The sequence below is a fragment of the Botryllus schlosseri genome, chromosome 12, assembly GCF_051294905.1.
Source record: "Botryllus schlosseri isolate E-star chromosome 12, Bs_hap1, whole genome shotgun sequence".
Lineage (NCBI taxonomy): Eukaryota > Metazoa > Chordata > Ascidiacea > Stolidobranchia > Styelidae > Botryllus > Botryllus schlosseri.
The window spans coordinates 11332878-11355858 of record NC_137247.1 but is presented as its reverse complement, the minus strand read 5'-3'; the positions used below and the strand labels follow the sequence as shown (position 1 = coordinate 11355858).

At 39.9% G+C, this 22981-nt stretch overlaps 2 protein-coding genes across 2 annotated transcripts in view; one reads left to right on the top strand and one right to left on the bottom strand.

The window, feature by feature from the left end:
• LOC145451896 (uncharacterized) overlaps positions 1 to 6121 on the bottom strand; it is a 102201-nt gene extending 96080 nt beyond the window's left edge. The window contains exon 1 of the mRNA XM_080330117.1: positions 6112 to 6121. The gene's annotated coding sequence lies outside the window, so the exon portion shown is untranslated. The remainder of the gene's footprint in view (positions 1 to 6111) is intronic.
• On the top strand, positions 2920 to 6564 carry LOC145451918 (uncharacterized). Its single transcript, XM_080330139.1, has 5 exons — positions 2920 to 3597; positions 3665 to 3729; positions 5663 to 5728; positions 5870 to 6064; positions 6169 to 6564. The coding sequence occupies exons 1-5, from the start codon at positions 3571 to 3573 to the stop codon at positions 6191 to 6193; spliced, it is 378 nt and encodes a 125-aa protein (XP_080186265.1). The 5' UTR covers positions 2920 to 3570; the 3' UTR covers positions 6194 to 6564.
• Positions 6565 to 22981: the final 16417 nt, after the last annotated feature.

The window sequence follows — 22981 nt, the reverse complement described above, 5'->3', positions numbered from 1 at the left end:
ATATACCTATTAATCATCAATACTAATTAAGCAATAAGCATTAACAGAAAATAATTGTCACATAATCTCTCTTTTATCCGTCCACAAAGATGGAGGAGCTGATTAAGACCACCAAAATGGCGCAAATCGGCCGATAACTAGTAGAGTATAACCATGATCACTATAATATCACGATTCGGAGAAAAGCAGTCTCCAAGATTATTCTATAAGCCTACTAAATATCATGGTTTGTATAAAAATGCGGATCACGTGGCAAAAGTCCTGCAACTAGCCAGCACAGAGGTGGGCATACTTTTCAGCTCGCGGGCCGCATACAACATCTGAATCCATTGGCGGTCCGGAACATAATAAATTGAGATTATTAGCCAAAGCGCAAGCGTCAGAAACGTTGACAAGATTTTTTAAGCAGGTTATCCTCAATAACCAATTTAGTAAAATTTGTGATGAAAGGTGGTTATGCCGATTCTAAGAAGCGGATGTAAATTCGAATCTGTGAGGAACGATTGCCCGATGTCACAGTCTTCTTCGATGTTAATCTTTCTTCGTCCGTCCTTTTTAGAAGCTATTTCTTGTTCTTTTTCTTTCTTTATCGGGTCTTTTTTCTCTGGTCTTTTTTGTCGCCGTATAGGAACAGCGACAGGGAGGACGAGGAGCTCAGAATAAGCTACGACGGGGGGATTCGAACCCGGGCCGCTTGCGTAAATGATGCCGACGCTAACTGTTCATATAGATTTGCTGATTCTACTTTTGGTTTACCTCCAGGAAAGATAATGCTGACAGTATCAAAACCATGCTACCTTAAATATACGCTTCTACAATACATAGTTATTATAAATATAGCATACTTCTACACATATCGAGAACAAATCTGTACCAAACATGCGCGCGAATCGGTGTACCAAATACGATAACAAAAGTAGTAAAATTGCTGGAGTTGCTAGTTTTAAATCGCCCTCATGATCCGAATTATGGTATTTCCGTATTGAATTTCTGTGATGTCTACTAACTGATACCTTTGAAAATGCGTGGGCCCTGAGTGATGAACACTCATGTCGTTCTCAGTTATTCCATCAATATTAACATGACCTGATGCGAGAACTTTGTTTGTTAAAAAAGCAGTTTGTCAAGGCTAAAAATTGTACTTTTGCACAGAGGAAATATATTTTCTCCTGTCCAATTGATCATTCTACCAAGATGAAAGAGGAGTATAAAGCTATCACGTTTGTCCCTGGAGAGCTTAACTAAAATACTCATATGCGTCTCTTCTCTTGTCACCTGTAAATAGATAATTTTCCATAAAGCTGACAAAGTGGGTATATCTAGTATGCATGTCAAACAAGACGCTTAAATCAGGAGTCTTTGATGGATCTCTGATTCGAATACGGACTAAGGATAACAATATCATATTGAGGAAGGTGCTCACTGCATGAAATCGCTTCTGGGATGTAGTAAAGAAAACTTTTTGGAAGAACACATAGCACCCAACTACCAACAGTTGGTCCGAGAATTTGCATCTGCATATGGAAACGTTGGAGAAAACATGAGCATTAAATCTCCCTTCCTGTTCAGTCATCTTGATATATTTTCTGATAATATTGTTGATTAGGGGGAATAGAATGGGGAGAGGTTCCACCAATACATCAAAACAACAAAAGAAAGATATAAGCGCAGATGCGACTAACATATTATGACAGACTATTGCTGGAACCAGACTTGGACAAGTAGAAAGTTTTCAGCTTTTCTGAATTAGATTAGAATTAGAATTAGAGCTCCACAGTTTTTTTCAAACTAGATTAGAATTAGAATTTGAGCTACACAGTTTTTCCAAATTAGAGTAGAATTAGAATTAGAGCTACACAGCTTTTCTCAAATTAGATTAGAATTAGAATTAGAGCTACTAAGCTTTTTCCAGATTAGATTAGAATTAGAATTAGAGCTACTTAGTTCGCAGAAACTTGGAAATTGAATGAAATTGTATATGGGAAATGAATACAGCAAAATGCAGTTCACATCAAATCACAGTGCGTGGTGCAAACAAATCACAGTGCGTGGTGCAAAAGGCCGCTAGGCGATAAGCGCCACATATTTTTGTTTAATAAACAACAACAACAACAGTGCATTCCCATAACCATGAGAATGGTTAACTTCTGTACACCAATCTTGGCTGGATTTTTACTATACTTTAATGAAATACTACTTCTTTTATGGTATCCGTGGGCATAGCTCAAGTTAGTCAGAATGGCGATGTACTAACGTGAGGTTTAAGAAACTAGAATGTTGTTCGCAGACTACAAGCTACTCTAGCACGCTGTTGTTCGTCATTAATCATTATATCTACTATGACTGCACGGTGTAAGTAAGGAGATGGCGGCTTGGCACTGGATTCACCTGCGCAAGAGGGATATTCTTTGTAACTCACTGCAATAGTGCAATATGCCTCGGACAACGAGGCATTTTCAGGAAAACAATAATTAGATTAGAACTAGAATTAGAGAATACGGACATTTCACAAATTAGATTAGAATTAGAATTAGAGCATCGAAACATTTCACAAATTAGATTAGAATTAGAATTAGAGTATAAGAACATTTCACAAACTAGATTAGAATTAGATTACTGGCATTTCGCTCTAATTTAGTGAAATTAGACAACTAGAATTATCTAGTTGTCCAAGTCTGGCTGGAACCTTTCGAAAAACCGCACTAAATTGCTTACAACCGAAACTATAGTACAAGAACCAATTTTGCTTTTTATTAATATTATATTCCCAGTGACTATTTTGAATTTAAAATAGGTGGTTGACATAAAACTGATTCAATTAATGCAACGTTATTCAAGTATTTAGGTAAATACATACTTACATGATTGAAGTTTATTTATGTACATGATATCCGTGAAAGTCTCTAATTATGACAAATATAATTTTGTTGATAAATTTTCATTTAAAACAGTCTTCAGCGTGTCAAAATAACAAGTAGATTGAATTTCTGAACTTTATAGTACGACTGAGCCGATTTTTTATCAAGCCCATACAGCGAAAATATGAGATTTTAGTCAAAATAGCCCCACGGATTATCTTCAGAAATAGAGCCAACTTGATAAAGCTAAGGTCATATTCGGAATCAGTGCCCTTCAGAACCCCCAAAACCACTCTTACTTTGTCTGCCTAAAAATATGTATTGACCTGTGTTATCGTTGTCACGGGGAAATATATTAAGAAAAAGTATTGTCAAGTCGCTGCAAAAATTGTATTTTTAGCACGTATTATATTTTCGTGGTACTTTCGCGGGTCACACAAAACGGTGTTTCGGACCGCAGTTTGCCAACCCCTGAGCCAGTATATTGTTTAGGACACTATCCATCAGGCCGTCAAGCCGTTCAAAATAACTTCAACAATGAATTGCGATTGCAGGAATTCCTTCAAGTCACTGGGATTCCCCGCGGAGTTGCGTCCAATAGCACCACTCTGCGGAAAGTAGCCTATATAAAGGGAAGAAACATTCGTAGCTGGACATATCCTCCTTCTTGACTGTTGGAAAAAATCGAACATCTTCAACAGAAGTCAAAACCATGGAAAATCAATGCGCATGTATCAAGGTGAGATACCCCCGGCTCTGCTATAAGGCTGTTCACTTTCCATAAACTACATCATGTCTCTTTACAGATATTATTGCTCATTTCTGCGATCTCCGTTACCTTCAGTCATCCAATATATGTACTAGATACGAAGTAAGTATTTCTGCAACATACACTTCGGTTTGGCATAGTTTTTGCCGAAGTAACTCGTGTCTACAAAGGCTTAAGTTACGCGCTCTAGGCAGTTTGACTCGACGTGGCAGGAGTCGTCATTTTTAATCGATGATAAGAGCGTATTGTGTATACAACATTAGGGGTTCCCAGCCTTGTTATGACCGCGGCCCAATTTACGATTTGAAAATGTTCTGTGGCCCACCTCTACATTTGACAACCTCAACGTTAATACAAAGAGTCAGCACTTTAACCTAGGCCTACTGATTATCAAAAAAGAAAAGGTCAGCACCGCCGTCCAGTCCTGCTCACGTGCCCATTTGGGAAGCTGATTACTAGAAAAAGTCGACATCTTCGCGGCTCCAAGGCTGACAACCACTGTTAAAAACAGAAAATCTCCGTAGACCATCTTTGGTCTATATCGATAGTATTAGGCCTATGTCCCGTTGCTGACAAAACCTTTTCCGAAAATGCGAGGCTGGCATAATTATGATACAGTTTTAAGAATCTGTATATGCTGCCCAATTTACGATTTGAAAATGTTCTGTGGCCCACCTCTACATTTGACAACCTCAACGTTAATACAAAGAGTCAGCACTTTAACCTAGGCCTACTGATTATCAAAAAAGAAAAGGTCAGCACCGCCGTCCAGTCCTGCTCACGTGCCCATTTGGGAAGCTGATTACTAGAAAAAGTCGACATCTTCGCGGCTCCAAGGCTGACAACCACTGTTAAAAACAGAAAATCTCCGTAGACCATCTTTGGTCTATATCGATAGTATTAGGCCTATGTCCCGTTGCTGACAAAACCTTTTCCGAAAATGCGAGGCTGGCATAATTATGATACAGTTTTAAGAATCTGTATATGCTGCCCAATTTACGATTTGAAAATGTTCTGTGGCCCACCTCTATATTTGACAACCTCAACGTTAATACAAAGAGTCAGCACTTTAACCTAGGCCTACTGATTATCAAAAACGAAAAGGTCAGCACCGCCGTCCAGTCCTGCTCACGTGCCGATTTGGGAAGCTGATTACTAAAAAAGTCGATATCTTCGCGGCTCCAAGGCTGACAACCACTGTTAAAAAACAGAAAATCTCCGTAGACCATCTCTGGTCTATATCGATAGTATTAGGCCTATGTCCCGTTGCTGACAAAACCTTTTCCGAAAATGCGAGGCTGGCATAATTATGATACAGTTTTAAGAATCTGTATATGCTTAACTGCTGATAGGAATCACTGCGTATCAATCGAATTAGAAGAGGAACCCGATGAGTCACACCAGCAAAGTCAATAGACTATGATGTATAGGCCTATTGTTCGAGACTGTAAACGGATTCTAATATGTCGGTTATGCCTTTTGACAATGACAAGCGATCGCTTGCAGCTAGTAGGCTACCAAAACATGTTTTGCATCTATAAATGATGGAATACACGTGACAATCTCGGCTACGGGTCGCAATCTTCTAGCGGAAAAACTGCATGCTTGGTATTCGCTATGCATATCCCTAATGCCACAAAACCATTTTTCAGCCTGTCCATTTTGTCAAATGACAGCCTGCTGAGTTTTATAGAACTGCCACATATTTCTCTATTCAACGATGTGACAGGCCTGTATACAAACCTATAACTGAGATAAGCAGACAGATTAGTTTCATACCCAAATCCTGGATTGAATCCAAGTTCTAATCCGTAATTAATTCCTCATCATGCAAAAGTTCTAGTATAAATAATGCAATGACACGACTTCACTCGAAAACCCAATAATGTTGAATATTATTTATAAAACCATATCTAAATCCAATTTTACAATTCGTTCAAAATCTTCCAATCTGGTATTCTCAAGTGCTACTTTGCTCATCGCTAATGTTTACGCGATCTATATTTTAGTATGTTTTACTCTGTCTGCTTTTCAGTATAAAGTGTAAAGTTTCCAATCAGAAGATCATAACGAATGGCTTCGTTGAATACACTATAATCAGGTGAGCTACTCTGTTGCATACTATTTTACAGCTGGACGTATCAGTGTATGAGATACTGTTTGCCGAGATACCGATTACAAAAATCGTATTAATTACGGAATACCAGGCGTCGTGTTTTTAACAGTTCATTATCAATTACAGTGGGAAAAATTGCAACATTGACAGGACCAATATCGAATATGTGGAAAACTGTCCTACAAAATGTCGTCACCCAGAAAGTCGCAGGTACCTCGACGAGAGCCTGTACGAAGTGGAGGAAATGGCAGTATATCAGCATATCACATCGACTCAGATAGGGGGCATGGAAGAGCCCATAAGACTAATAAAAGGATGCGAGTGAGTACGATTATATTGGATAATAGTTCGCAATCAACTTCTCGTAGATAATACAACAGAGCAGTTTTGCCAAAATAAGGTGTTAACATGACAACCACTTTCAGATGTCGGAGAAAACGGGACTCTTGACCGAATTTGAAGTTCAAAGACCTCCTCCGCAATCCGTTTTATAGTTGAAAGCTTGTTGAATTGTTCTTTTGAAAATGCATGTAATAAACACATTTTATCTCTATTATACCATACTTGAAATTGTCAGCCAGGTGCTGCTGTTTTTGGGCAGCGGCGCTGTGGTATTGCAAAACAAATCAGGATCAGGAAACTCATGATTATTCAAATTAAGGTAGGGAAGGTGCGGCACAATAGATACAGAAGCCCAATGGTACATTGTGAATATTTTAAAACCCGACAGGACGAATATACATCGCTTCGATGATTTAGTATTGTCATATCTCCCGTAATGCTGATGTGGTTTGATTGTGCCTGGGTCGCTGTCGCTGCCTTTGTAAGAAAATGACGAGTTGCTCAATTTTGCTAACCTGCGTATATATTTACACCGCTACCTTTCGATCGTGTTTTCGGTGGGTACATATCTCGTTTATTATGCTTGAAATTAGTACACAGCTTAGTCAGAGCCATTGTTAGTTGGTCCATGTGGTAATTTGGGCACAAAATTGCGATTTTTAAAGTTTGTTGGAGGGTTTTGCACTGAAGAAGTGGGTGGCTACATTGGGACAATTTGGCTGGGGCACAATGATTTAATATCTTAAGGCATATTTTAAAAAATATATAAAAATCAACAGAAGAGTGCATAGCAGCAAGATGGTGATCAACTCTCCCTTAGGAAAATATATCTTGGAATGCCACGCAATAAATGAAGGACATTCATGTTATTTTGCCACCCCTTATAATCAATGTGGATCGACGAGCCGGCAGCGAACTTCATGCAAGTTTCATCACGATTCTAAACTTCGGGAAGTAAATTCAGATAAGTCTTGGACACCTGCTGACACCTTCTTCAAAAGTTCTCAGTTTCTTGCTAACTGCTGCCGCGTTAAATTTTTGAATGCTGTCCCGTTTTTCAATTGTTTTTGCTTTTGTTATTTCTTTGCATGTTCAAATCACTTTTTTTCTCGGAAATATGTGTTTCAAGTTCACACATCGTTTTGCTAAAGTTCATCGGTATTTGTGGATTCGAAATATAACTACGACTAAAATGCTTTATGTTTATGACCCATTGTGCCCCACCTTCCGTATGCTATATAGCAACATGCGGCCCGTGAATTGATTTGAGATTTCGGAAGAAAGCTTAGTAAATAATTTTGAAATGCTGAAATTTACTCAGTTTTAAATATTGTTGATGTTGTTCAAAGTTACCTATTCTCGTGTGCCCGACAGCACTATTCCTCACTAGCTCACGGCTTTGGCGATATCTACAGTATTCCATCCATCCATTGACCGATAATGATCAGCTGATATGAATGGGCACATTTCCTTGACCTGCAGTGACCCGGACACTTCCAAGACCAATACGATCTGCAAACGGTTAGCAGCTTCTCTACAAGATCACGAATTACGAGGTGATAGTCGTTCAGCTATTGTATACGGTGTCTCGTCATCCCCAATATCAATTCCTTATTTTACGAAAGGCGTTGTCAGATATTGCGCGCAGCTCAGAGTTCAAAATATGGTGATGATCATATTACTTTTTGTTGTATTTGTATTTATTTATTAAAATATTATTTCGTTTGTTGTCGTTGTTGTTTATTAAACATAAATAATGGCGCTTATCGCCTGACGGCCTTTTGCGCCACGGCCAGTAACATTGTATATGAATAATGGCGGAAAGTTCAATGCAAAGTCGGTATGGTTATAAAAAACAATGTTCTCAGTCGCGGAAGTTATTATCTCGATTTGTAGAAACTGATTGAACGGGTGGGCGAACGGACGAGATAACGCCGTGGCATACGTTCCACAACTGCGACACCAATGGATTCGAGTTTCGAGACTAGGGCTGGGCACAATGATTCGAGTACTCGAGTCTGAATCGAGTATTAATTTTATTGATTCGAGTCGAGTACTAAAAGACGATTTTTTCGAGTACTGAAGTTATACACGCCCCTCGCCACTTAAATTAATTTATCAACCAGAGTTATAGTTTCGATACTAATTTTTACTGCTGAAGCCTTGAAACTAGGGTTGGATTATCCGGATAACGGTTAACCGGTTAACCGCAGGTATTTTTAATATCTGATATCCGGATATAATTCTGCCGGTTAACCGGATAAAAGAGTATCGTTGCTAATGCGTTTTACACTTTTTAGTAAGTTTCAATAAGTCGTATTCAGTGTTGCGCGCAGCCGATTAGCGAGAAGCGTGCTGCCAATTAGCGAGATGCGTCTGCACGATGTAACGCGACGCGATCTCCTGCTGAGAAGATCGTTAAACTAGGTCGTTGATTGCCGCGCGCTCGGCTATCGTCTCTAGCCTGATTTATCGCGTCTTCAACTACCCTATAGTTCCGCTGGATTGAAGAATCGCATCTGCAATAGACCCTGTGCAGCGTGCACACTGCACAGTCTCCACACTATCCCATCGCTGGCCTGCACAATCGCATCTGAATTGGCTTGATGCTCACGATGGTGGAAGCTGAATAAGCATTCAATGCATGTGGACTCTCTGTTAGAAAATTCCGGTCCCGGCTACTGGATGCCACAATTGATGCATCGTGCTTTATAAGGATGGCGTTGCAGAAGCAGTGAACACTAAATTTGCGTGGATTTTCTCGTATTCGCTCGTACTGCGCGTGTACCTGTACGTATATGTCTACTCTACAATAACAGTAATGATTTTGCGATCAGTTTTTCATGCAGACCTCGTGAAATCTATTGTCTCACTTATCAGCAGTTATTATCCGGTTAACCGGTTAGATAAATTCCAAATATCCGGATATATCCGTTATCCGGATAGTGAAAATTATTGATATCCGAACTAACCCGACTTGAAACTTTGATTGTTCGTATCGTATTAGCATACGGCACATATAGTACAAGCTACGAACGCTACAGGAAATAGCACATTTCCGAAGTCATGATCATGATCATCCCAGAACATTGTTCACCGAAGTATCTTTAATGTGATGGATAACAGGCATTATATTCTTTGTGGTCGCATAAAAGGTACATATTTGAATTTTGACATATTGCATTCTGTAATGACGTCATATTGAGTGAGACTCGATTACTCGACTCGACTGGAAGCATATTCCGTGACTCAGAATCGAATCACTCAGCTACTCGATGTTGTCCAGCCCTATTCGAGACAGAGGTCGGCTCCAGAATGCCTATCCAAGTGTTGATGGCGGTATATCTAGACTCCTCCTCGCTACGTGATCCGCGTAAGAAGGCGGTGTCTCGAAAAAGCGTAGACCTATAGATTGTGGACTGTGATACAAGTCGGATAGTCAAAAATCAAAAGAAACATCGGCCTCATGTATAGATTATCATTGACCATAGTAATCAACTCACCATGAAACCCCCCAAAACTTATTTTAAGCGTACGTGACTACAGGTGGATAAATTGAGGTATGACTACCCTCGCGCTTGTTGCACGGATTCCTCGGAAAGCCTTTTTTGAAACTTTGTAAGGAGTGTTATTGAAGAATAAACAAGATATCGCCACTTTACTGTTGTCTTTAATTATTGGCTTCGCTTAAAAATGTAGATCTTAATTGCCTTAAGTTTCGCAAAATGTGATATGGCTCTCACAGAAACACAATTAAAAATATGTACCTTGCAATTGCTTCACGACCCTGTAGCTACAAGCTAAGGTGTCGCAGGCACATCTGTCGTTTGGGTCGCATGTTCAAATTTCGGGCGACCGGATTGATTAGTGTCGGGGTCATAACATCTCATGTGTTTTTACACAGAAAATGTGGCGCACGAAACACAAGTAGTTTACTTCCATTTCTTACCACAACGACGTCATGAATCATCAATTGTGACGTAATTATTCATCAAGGCCTTGTATAGTCCTTGGGGAAGTACAATATAAAAGAAATCACGAAATGACCAACGGGCCAGAAAGTTACCTATGAAGAAAGGTTTTACGTGGAAAGCTGTAGCAAGAATAATTCGTAAGGTACTAATGACAGGACCTGCAGTGATGTACGTCGTCACCTTGGCATCGCCATCCGATCCGCGTAAACGATGTCTTACAAAAATCTTGAACGAAAGTCAACAACACTGTACTTGCACTGCACTGCCACTAAGGTTCACGAGAGCAAGGGATTGTATTTACAAATATCTTGCTACAACAATTTCTCCCGAGGTATCGCTTATCATCTCTAATCCGTGGCGATTTGATTGATATTACACACAGTGGTGGCTTTTGGGGTGGGCGAGGTGGGCGGTCGCCCAGGGCCCCCCCTGGTTGATTTACGCGCTTTCGAGGGGCCCCCCCTCCTCGGTTTACGCGCTTTTTTCCAACTATTTCTCCGGTTTACGCGCTTTTTACCAACTATTTGTCCGGTTTATGCGCTTTTTTTCAACTATTACCATTTTCTAAATAATCGTGGAAATCCTTGTATCCCTGAAAAATACGGTACAGTACTGTAAAAAGGGGTCAATCATAATTCTGATTTTTTTAGTTATCCTTTTTCGAATAACCGTGCAAATCCATGCACCCATGTAGAATATGGTCCCGTAAACAGTTGTCGATCATCAAATTTCTGCGCGCATTAAAAGAGCTTACTTTGATTTTATGAGGGAAGGCCCTCCTACATTTATATGATTTTTTGTTATCATTTTGCGAATAACCATGAAAATACATGCAGGCCTACCCATGTAGAATATCGTACCGTAAACAGTTGTCGATCATCAAATTTCTGCGTGCGAGCTTACTTCGATTTATGAGGGGGGCCCCTCCTACATTTACGCAATTTTTGGTTATAATTTTGCGAATAATCGTGAAAATATATGTACCCATGTAAAATATGGTACCGTAAACAGTTGTCGATCATCAAATTTCTGCGCGCGTTAAAAGAGCTTACTTTGATTTTATGAGGGAAGGCCCTCCTACATTTATGCGATTTTTGGTTATCATTTTGCGAATAACCGTGAAAATACATGCAGGCCTACCCATGTAGAATATCGTACCGTAAACAGTTGTCGATCATCAAATTTCTGTGCGCGGTAAAAGAGCTTACTTTGATTTTATAAGGGGGGCTTCTACATTTACGCGATTTTTAGTTATCATTTTGCAAATAACTGAAAATACATGCAGGCCAACCCATGTTGAATATGGTACTGTAAACAGTTGTCGATAATTAAATTTCTGCGTGCGAGCTTACTTCGATTTATGAGGGGGGTCCCTCCTACATTTACGCAATTTTTGGTTATAATTTTGCGAATAACCGTGAAAATATATGTACCCATGTAAAATATGGTACCGTAAACAGTTGTCGATCATCAAATTTCTGCGCGCAGTAAAAGAGCTTACTTTGATTTTATGAGGGAAGGCCCTCCTACATTTATGCGATTTTTGGTTATCATTTTGCGAATAACCGTGAAAATACATGCAGGCCTACCCATGTAGAATATCGTACCGTAAACAGTTGTCGATCATCAAATTTCTGTGCGTGGTAAAAGAGCTTACTTTGATTTTATAAGGGGGGGCTTCTACATTTACGCGATTTTTGGTTATCATTTTGCAAATAACTGAAAATACATGCCGGCCAACCCATGTTGATTATGGTACTGTAAACAGTTGTCGATAATTAAATTTCTGCACGCGTTCTGCGTGCAAGCTTACTTCGATTTTATAAGGGGGTCTCCTACATTTACGCGATTTTTGGTTATCATTCTGGAAATGACTGAAAATATATGCAGGCCTACCCATATAGAATATGGTACTGTAAACAGTTGTCGATCATTAAATTTCTGCACGCGTTGTGCATGCGAGCTTACTTCGATTTATGCGGGATGCCCCTCCTACATTTACGCAATTTTTGGTTATCATTTTGCGAATAACCGTGAAAATATATGTACCCATGTAAAATATGGTGCCGTAAACGGCTGTCGATCATCAAATTGGTGATTTGTGTGAGAGACGCGATCGCATCAGCTAACGTAAAAAATATTCGTGAATGATTATCACTTCCATGATATTTTTGAATAATATTCAACACCTCTTTCTCAGTACTTTAAAATTACAATAACATTGACAAGAAACTACTACAGTGTATACAGGAAGTATATATTTTCAGTGACTGGTGCATCTCAATCATTTTCAGTAATAGGCTAACTCCATGTCAGTTGCCCTAAAACAAATTGATGGTTGATTACAGTTTTTATTTTTGACAGAAATTTGGATCAAGTGATTTTGAAATATATCCGAGTAGCCTACATCACAATTTCAGGTTTTTAAATTCAATATCCAGCTTTTCAAGCCAGCGCATGATAAAAAACAAGCTTTTCCGGCTCATTCAATCATAAAATTGATAGAATTTTTGGTAGGTCTGTACATGAGCTATCTTGTAGAAGTTGATCTATCATTCTTGAAGTTACAATTTACCTTTTTTGTGTACGGCACTCAAGTTTAAAGTCATTGCTAATGAAAATCATTGGAGTATCCATCTCATTTCTGTCAACTTGAAAATTTTCATCACTAGCCTAGTCATCGTATGGAAGCTAATATAAGAATGCTGAAAAATGAGTTTTTATTGAATATATAATTTTTAAGTTGTGACAGCAATGTATGTTGTAGGCAGAAGTAGTCGATTTGAATGTTTAGTTCCTCTTAAAACTAGCGTTCGAGATTTTCGTGTTGACAGTGTTGCGTCAACAAAATTTGAATTTGACTCTGTGTATGACTTGATTTTGGAAATTATTATTAGCCTAGTTCTGACCCCTTACCTCATTTTATTGTCAGGTTCAAGAGCTTTTTCTATTCTATCTTCAGGCGTTTAGACGAGGTTGTCTGGCTAAGCTGTTTTATGACCGGTACCATTGCAAGCATTCATTGTAAAATTTACCATAAACATGCAGCTGTCTTGGTTAGGTAACTTCTGGGACAAGTGGTGATTTGTAATATACCGGTATTTGTTCTTTTCTGTAGGTACTTTTGCTGTGTTAGCTGTTAGGAATAAATCATTTTTCTTTCACTGTACAAATATAGTCCATGAGTTAATCCTTGTTGAGTGATCCGGTAATAATTCTTGATGACCATAAACTCCTCTTGGTTGAGTTATCTTGTCAAAGAAGGGAAGTCATTGTTGTTGTTGTTGTTGTTTTGAGTATTCATGAATCATAATGTCTCGACTGCTTCGGTAAGTTTACACCAAGCCAATATCATTTTGTACCCGTATGATAGTTTCCATTTAGTTGTTCTTTTTTACTTTTGGTGTCATATTTGCTGTCATCATTTTAATTTCTACTTTTTTGAAGAACTAAATGCATCAATTCAATTGTCCGGTCACAGCAGTTTCTTCATTCATTGGAAGTTTCAATTCTATGGATGCGTTCTATAAACTTCATTGTTTGGTCACCTTAGTGATCGATAAGCTCTTGGTCCTCATTCAGGGTTGTAACCGAGTCAAATATCAATTATACTTTTATATTTTGATCTGAGCCAAGTCGAGTCACCAAATAATCATGACTCAAGTCATTGGAATCCTGCCATCGTTTCCTTGAAAAAGTATGAACTTTTTCTGTTTTAGTCTCTATTGCCACTGTATTTTTGATTGCTTTCACGCATGAGAATCACATCTTGAACTTGAATGACACAGCAACATTCCACATAGTATCATGGAATCTGTAGACACGCAAATATAATAGTTGTACGGAGAGGGGAGGGGGGTCTGGGGGGCGGAGCCCCCCAGAAGCTACGTTTATAGATATATGGGGCCCCCCCTGGAAGTTTCGCCCAGGGCCCCCCCAATCCTAGGGCCACCACTGATTACACACTGGACTTTGTCTAACACAGAAACCCGAAATTCGTCCTTATGCACGATTTGAATTTACCTCAATGCTGTCACCCGACGGATAATTCTTAAATACTCTTGAAGTCGAGCTTTGTTGTAAGAAATTCTTGTAATTTACGTCATTTGTTTCGACGTAACCGGTATACCACGAAAATTCGTAGTGCCCTAATGCATTCTGTGGACCCAGTTCTACCCTTACAGGTAAAAGAAAGGATGGTAATGTGTGCCCGCCTCTACCGAAGCGCCTATAGAAAGTATCAACAGCGCAACGTTTCTCTGCGACGCGATTGCACTTCGAAACTAGTGAGGAGTATGGATCGGAGCCGGATCGGATATTCGGCCGGATTTTTTAAATTTTGACCGGACCGGATCGGAGCCGGATCAGTACTTTTTTGATACGGCCAGAATCTTCTTGGATTAGCATGACTTTTGCAGAGGTGGTCAAAGTAGTCAAGAAAGCTACTCAAGTAAAAGTAGAAGTAGCGACGAAAAAATCTACTCAAGTACAAGTAGAAGTACTTCATCCATAAGCAACCTAAAACTACTTGAAGTAGAGGTAGAATTGACTGACTTTAAAAGTACTCAAGTAATTAAGTAGTTGTGAAAACGATCCTACTTTGTTCACATGGATTGTATAAAGGTGCAAATTGAGCTATGCGAAAGGTGACAAGCTTGATTCACATTGATGCATACCAGCAGGTATTCAATTTTCGATAGCATAAGCATTCGTGCACATCATGGGATGAAAATGATAGGATTGATATGGAAATGCGATACTTATCCTGTTCTCTCGAACAGCACGTTTTAGAAAATAGCATGAGAGAGAGAGATATATATGCTATTCTTTTTCGCCTGCACCATCGAGATGCTTTAATGACAGAGATGCGATACGGCCTTTATAGTAAGGTCATCTAGTCTGCACCCCCGGTTTTTTCTCCTCCATGCTATCCGTGATTGCTGAGCGCCTAACAGGATAGCCGCGGATACCAGTTTTCGAGTCTTTGGTCTGACCCGCCCGGGTATCGAGCCCACGACTACTGATCGAGAAGCCGGACGCACAACCATTACACTATCTCGCTGGCGCCATCTCCCATATTATAAGGTCCGTTGTTTAGTCGAGGAGCAATACGGAGAAGTTGTATGGGATACGGTGCACTTTGCGCGATTAGTAAACGTTAATGAAAAAATATGGTGGACCGTAAAAATGCCATATTGTGTAGCTTTGTTTCCGGAAATTAAAGCCATTACTACACTTGCTTTTATACTTCTACATGTATGTTATCCATACAAAAGAACTGATATTAATTATAACTAAAAGTATATGATACTGGGAATTGAAAATGAAACATAAATACTAGTTCTAAAAGTGGAACACGTTTTTCATGCCTTTAGTCCAGAACGTTTCCAAGGTGGTATGCTGAAACAGCTCTAAAAGTAACAAAAGATGTCAGAGTCCACTTTTCCAGGTTAGGAAGCGCCATGGACATGCTAGATTACGATATGACAAGTAAATGCTAGATTGCGAAACATCAGTTTCAAACGCTATGATGAGCCATATATACTGCGATGAATTATTTCATATGGGAGAAGGGCGACAATGTGGTGTGAACTCAGGGATATCTAGATATTTAGTTCTAGATATCCCTGTGTGAACGGAATCACGCCAACCCGCTACTCAAATTATATTCATCGATACTTTCGTGAAATCACTCTGGTAACGCCGCATCCACTGCGCGCGAAGCGCGACGATAATTCTGGGCTTTACTCAACTTTTATGGAAATTAAATGTTGGTACTCCGTGAAAACAGCCCCGAAATTCCTCAGGCTATCTTCCTGATTGGAAGATTGAACTACTTCTAATTGACAAACTGGAAATAGCGAAAAGTAAGTAAGTAGGTCACAAAATATTATGAAGTAGAAGTAGAAGTAGCAAAAATCAGATCTACCTGAGTAAGTGCCAGAAGTAGACGAAAACTACTTGAGTACTTCGAAAAAGTAGAAGTACTTCGTTACTGATCACCTCTGTATATATGATGTGACTGTATCCAGAGACTAGCTAATACTTCGGCTTTTGTAACTAAATAACTACAAACCAACCACACGCTATATACTAACCGCCAAGCCAGTGCGAAAATAAACGAGCCATATTTATAAATTCACGTAACCACCGTATCGTGTAGGGCCGGACTTTTGCAGTTTTGGCCGGAGCCGGATGAGTACTTTTTCCTGATGCGGCCGGGGCCGGATCGGAGCCGGACCAGAGAATTGAAAAACCGGATCGGAGTCGAACCAGCGGACTCTCACCCCTTGTTTTTACTACTGTCCTACAGGCAGTATAGAGCGCGGTCGCTACAGTGGTGACGTAATGAGCGACCAAAGAAAATATGAGTGCCCACGAGAGGTTCGTGATTAAAAAAGGCGTGAGAATAACTTGATCAAAGTTTACCTACAGCTTTGCAATACAAGTCTTTCATTTGAGGTTTCGTCATAGGAGATTTAAATAGCAATGTTTGATCTATTGTCCACATTTTCTCACCGCACCGCCAATAACGAAGGTGAAAATGTGACGAATTTATGAAATTGGGGAAAATTTACTGTGAAAATACCTGACGTGATAGAGATATTCTGAGCTCAGAATTTGATTCAGCAACAAAATCCTATTATAATTCAATTAAAAAATTATTTTGTAGACTAATGTTATGTATTTGCTACAGACGCGTTTTATCCTTCTGCTTGGTAGTTAGGGTTGCCTTTAAAACAAACATGTTTAAAACAAGGCCCTTGGTTATAACATGTTTTTTATTTATTAATTTTCAAGTATTGACGTTACGAATATTCGATTGTGACGTCATAGTGGATTGACATTGACAATTGAAAACATGGGGTAAATATAGCTGCTTTGACGAAATATCTACGTACTACGGCTGTTGAACCGACTATTTTGAGGGTGACAACCATTCCATATCGTATACGTCAGCTATAAAGCTGACGGTAATCGTCCGTAGCCTCATACAACATGTTTTTTGGAAAGTGTACACACAATTATGGGATAATTTTACTACTAAAACACAATTTTTTTAAAGGCCTTTGTTTAGTTTTAAACAAAGTGTTCTAAAACACCGTTTGTTTTAAAGGCAACCCTAGGTGGTTGATATTAACTAAAGCTATTTGGGGAAGCGAGTGGCGGAGTTGGTTAAGCGCCAGCGTCGCGGCACCAATGGCAGTGGTTCGAATGCCGGTTCGGACCAACTACTATGTGTCGGAGGTTTCTCTGGGCGCCTCATCGCTGACCTCACTGCGGTAGCAGTGTTTCCAAAGCCCAGAGTGAAGGTGAGCCGAGCCAAAAGTCGGCAGCAAAGTGCAAGATATGGGCGCATGAGAAGCGAGCGAGACCGATGATGAAAGTACGCAAGACAATCGCCTATAACTGCAACGTAAAACGTATTGTGAACCCAGTGGTGGCCCTACGAACGGGGGGGCCCTGGGTGAGACTTACCGGGGGGCTCCCTTCAAGTATCCAACCGTAACAGACCGCCTTTCCCACCTGTTATTATTATCTATCTTTCACCCCGGCAAGGTTGGGCCAGGTGCTGGATTCGGCCATGTCTATTATTGCATGTGTGCGAGGGTAGACTACATCAAAACTAAGTAATTCTACCGCATGCCATGCAGAGACGTGATGATTGTAGGGATACGGGACTTTTCTAACAAATGCAGATATTTGATGATGATTGACACATCTGTACGGAATCATATTCTTACTTGGTACACGTATTTCCATGTTTATTCGTTATTATCCTTGAAAAAAGCGCATAATCCAAATGGGGTGGCCCCTTCGACCAGGGGGGGGGCTGGGCGACCGCCCACCTCGCCCACCCCAAAAGCCACCACTGTGTGAACCGATACAAGTAACGCTAAAAATTTCGCAAAAGCGCTATTTCACGTCAAACCAGTCGTGCTGGATGCGTTTGTGACGCCATCATTGGCCATCCAGAGTTAAAAATGAGGTTCTGTGAACAACACGCAATATAATTTTCGATACATACATTCCAGAGCAGTTAACTGGTAACGGTAATTGCTCATGTGTCTCCGTGAATATGAAGACTGTCCTGTATATAATTTTGAACAAATGCGTCCATTCCCCACCAGGAACCATTGAATTCCCCACCAGTGGGGAATTCCCAACCGTTTGGGAACCACTGGTATAGGCGATAAGCGCCACTGTGTATGTGTGAATAAAAAAATGCAATGGTCATTTTCACCAGGCAGATATTCATTATTTATTATGACTGCCGACTTGTAGAACGGTCCATTTCTAGGCTTTTTCAAGACACCGCTCACGCGGATCAGATGGCGAGGACGAGCCTATAGATCAGGGGTCTCAAACTCAAATGTGCTCGCGCGTGGCCTACTATGTTTTAGTAGGCCATGGCTCGTGGTCCAATTTCCTAGTTCGTGACTGGGTCGCGGGTCGCAGTATCAATAATAGGGGTATTCAATGTATTTCCAAATAGGCCTTATTTGACCCTGCATTCCACACACAACGTGAAAATGTGATTTACTATCGTGAATTCACGCCTGGCGCGACCACATTTTTAAAGCACATTTTTAAATATATAAATAAAATCGTTGTTGCAGTTGGCATAGTTTGTCAAAATAATTAGTTATAGACGAGAGTACAAATGCATCATGACATTATAAAAGCTGTCGTGTCATAATTTTGCAGCTATAGCGGACATTTAGTGTGTCACAATTATAGTTTGAATATTTTATAATTCTATAACGATTGATCTGATATCAGAGCATTGGAGCAGTGCAGCCTAATCCGGGTTTCGGGCATACTAGGCTATTGATCATGTCGTTACCAAAGTCAAATTAAATCAACGTTAGATTTAGCTTCAACTATTGGAACAGATCAATAACAACTTGAATAAAATGATTAATGTGCCATAGTAATATAAGTGTCCAATCGCCGAAGAATCCATTGGTGTTACAGCAGTAAAGCGTGCCCCTACTTTACTCCCCTACTTAATTGGCGATCATAACTTGGATAAAGAGACCCAGGATGACGTAGGATGAAACCACCTTAATAGGGGGAAACAGAATGCCAATAGTTTTCACACCGACCTGCTTACGAAACTCAAGCTACGACCTTTTGATATATTACTATTATCCATTACAACCAAGTCACGACGTTCCAAGTCACAAGTAGGGCTGCTGGGCACAATGATTCGAGAACTCGAATCTGATTCGAGTCGAGTAATAAAAGGCGATATTTTCGAGTATTGAAATTATACGCTCCTCGCCACCGAAAGTTAATTTAGCAACGAGAATTATAGTTTCGATAGATAATTTCCTCTGTCGAAGCCTTGAAATCTTAATTGTCCCCATCGTTGCCTACGAAACATATAGTACAGAGCTACAAACATTACTGTCAATAGAACAATTCCAAAGTCATGGTCATCCCACAATATTGTCACCAAGCGAAATGAAATCGGTATGGTCGAAAAAATACCGAAGTGTATCTTAAAGTGATGGATAGCAGGCATTATATTCTTTGTGGTGGCATAAAAAAGTACATATTTGAACTTTGACATATTACATTCTGTCATGGCGTCATATTGAGTGAGACTCAATTACTCGATTCGACTCGAAGCATATTACGTGATTCAGAATCGAATCACTCAGGTACTCGATTTTGCCCAGCCCTAGTCACAAGTACTTCTCTGATTGTAACGTTTGAATCGACTCAACTCGAGTTATTTCTATTTTATCTCTCATTCAGTCCGAGCTCGAGTAATCTATAATAAAAGGCAGCGCCCAAGTCCAAATCACAATTTCCAGTCACAAATATCAACGAGTCATGTTTTACCATCATAAACTGGTATTGTGACGTAATAGCTGATCTTCCACCGCATGGTAACTTTTGAAAGTGTTGTGCTAGTGAAGTTTTTGGAGTAGTTTTAGATCGAATTGTAAGTATTCAAATCCAAAAAAGAGATATGGCAGTTAAATATTGTTGAATACTTCAAAATCTAAAATGTGGACGCGTGCTGCACAAAATGATCTCGCTTGCCGCGTGTTTGAGACCCCTCGCCTATATAAACCTCAGATATTTAGGAAGGGATTATGGAATTGACCTCGGTCAGATTGGAATTGGTGATGAATTGTTATGGACGCTATCAGAACGCATTTGAGAACGGTCCAATTCCTATAATAATATACGACGTATTTGTGATGTAACAGAAATGACGGGGCGGATGCTACGTGAAAACGTCCTCTAATTTGTTTCTGGGATTAACGCGAAACACCAAGCAAGCCTACATTGAGTAGGCAATATATCTCGTGGAATTCTTTTAGTCCAGAAAAACGTCAAGTTAATTTGATAAAAACTCAGGTGCACAAGGCTCTGATAATTTACAGCATAGTGTCAAACTCAATTCTGTCACATGGTTATGCCGATCATATCATTAAAATGACCATGACCAAATGACCATCGTAAACTCAAAACATTTCGAAGAAGCTGAACCATTCGGACCTAGCAAATGTCCTGTTTATTTGCATCTTCCTTGGATAGGAAAAGTGAGAAAGTGTCCAACCGGACTGACAAACGAATTAAATCGTCAGTGAGTCATTGTTTTTCACAAGTAGAACCTCGGATAATTTTCACGACGAAATCTATGATGCCGGCTACGCAAAAGGATGTGGTACCTGCGACAAATCAAAGCAACATAATCTATGAATACACGTGCCGATGTGATAGTCGGTATGTAGGTCGCACGTCTCAGCGCTTGCAGCAAAGGAAAAGTCAGCATGTCCACGTCCAGTCCATAGCAAACTAGAATAACTATAATGATGTTTCTCCAACTCCATCATCGCAGTCTGTTGAGATACTGCGTGATTATCATCAAGTCACTGCTTGTAATTCGGCTATTGGACAGCATCTTTTATCCCATCCAGAATGTGTTAATCATTACAATGTCAGTCAGTTCTCTATAGTTGCTCGTGGCCACTGGCCATTCTCTTTTTCATTTGAATGTCCTACGACCATGAAGCTGCGAAAGTCGGTTCCCTGTCGCCAGAAGGAGCGCTTCTACACTCTTGGAATATTTCATTGATGTTCTGTTCTGTGTTGTTGTCCTCGGTTATTTATATTATAACCGAATATGTACTAGTAAACTTTTGCTTTGTATCGTTACTACCGTATCATGCCTGTCTAATATTTGTTTGTTCTTACATTTCGAATTTGATTACTGCTGTTCGCTGCTGATCGGAGTCAGTCGAAAAGCTTTTAGCGAATAAATTAACAACATGAAGTTAATATTTCGCGTTATTGGTATTTATGGTGATTTAACTATAGCCTACTATATTGTCCTATTCTTATTATGACTCTTGATCCCGATCTGCATATTGGTTACAATCCTTCCCCTACTGAAATACTATTTTCGCACATTTTCTGTATGAAGTTCCAAAATCTAAAATAGCTGAGAGAAGTTAGTTACACGAAATCATCATGGTATAATCTTCTTTTAAATTGACTGTAAATAGGTTATGGGTCGATTTATAATTGCCCCATTTCAAGTCACAACCGTACACGAAACTCTGTTGAGATGTCGATGGAAGGCTGGGATATTTTCACGCCGTAATTACATTCGCGTCATGTTCTGACCACATGAACTCGACCCACAGTTTATTACTTTATTGAGCTATTTAATCCACTGTTGACGACATGCTTTATGGGCAACCAGTGCATACACCACCAGGCAAATAATAGTTTTCTTAGTCCTATTTTACAACTCTCCAGCATATATCGATCGAAGCAGCATGTTTTACTCGCGGTCGGCATCTGTCGCGGAAAATTCACAACCCTTGATCTCTGTGAATCCGTACTGCGACTGTCCTTTACCATGCTGTCCGAAAGCGAACTATTGCGACGGACAATCTGGACTATAAGCGTGCGTACTGCACAGTTTATACCCGGCCCTGAGCTGTAGGGGAGCGGCGGTGAAATGTAATTTTCGTATGGTGATAAACCTTCATCTTGGATTATATTTTATCTTTACCTGCGTCGTATTAATGCGAACATTGACTGCGGCCGGAATAGGTAGACATGACGTGGACTATAGTAGAGTGCTATGCACCCTCGACCGAACTGAACACTCTCAGCGTAAGAAGTGAGTATTTCCACCCAAAATCCGGTACACGTACAAGCAGAGATACAGAAAATATTCCATCACTGGGATATATGTCCATAGGAATTGATGTATTTGACACATAATCACTAAGTATACTATAGTACTATAGAGGGTGTGAAAATGGAATTTTATACCCAGTTTGCACTTTGCACCCGATGCTATGGTGGAAATAGGTAGAATACTCAGTTTTCGTTTACTGTGTAAGACCCGTAGTTATGCATTGTTAATTCAATTGGCAGTCCCGTATATAAGGTAGCGCTACCATACGCTCTCCTTTTGGCAATTCGTCCACCATTACAGGTTTTGCAGCTAATGGACAGGCTCAACTGAAAATCGGTATAAATGACGTGAAATAGGTAATACGGACGTTCAAGCGGGTCAGTCGTAAGCCCCGGATGACCTTTCTTTAGTCAACAACACAGATTTAAAGTAAAAATGAGTCGATCGGGAGTCCAGTAGAAGTGACGACCTTTTTTAGTCAACTCACCAAAATTCTCAGTAAATTTTCCGTTTCAATCAGCTAACTTTTATGATTTGGTATAGGGTCCTCCTTTCTCGATTCTAAAATATGGTATGATGGAGTGATTTAAAACTGCACTCGTAGCATATGCACGCTCGCATGCACCCCAAGTTGAATTTAATTCTAACATGCTTGCAGGATGGTGGATGCGTCGAAGCAACTTCACAAACCTTTTGCATGTCAAATGCCATATGTTTCACAAATGTGAACTCCGTGTTTATGGA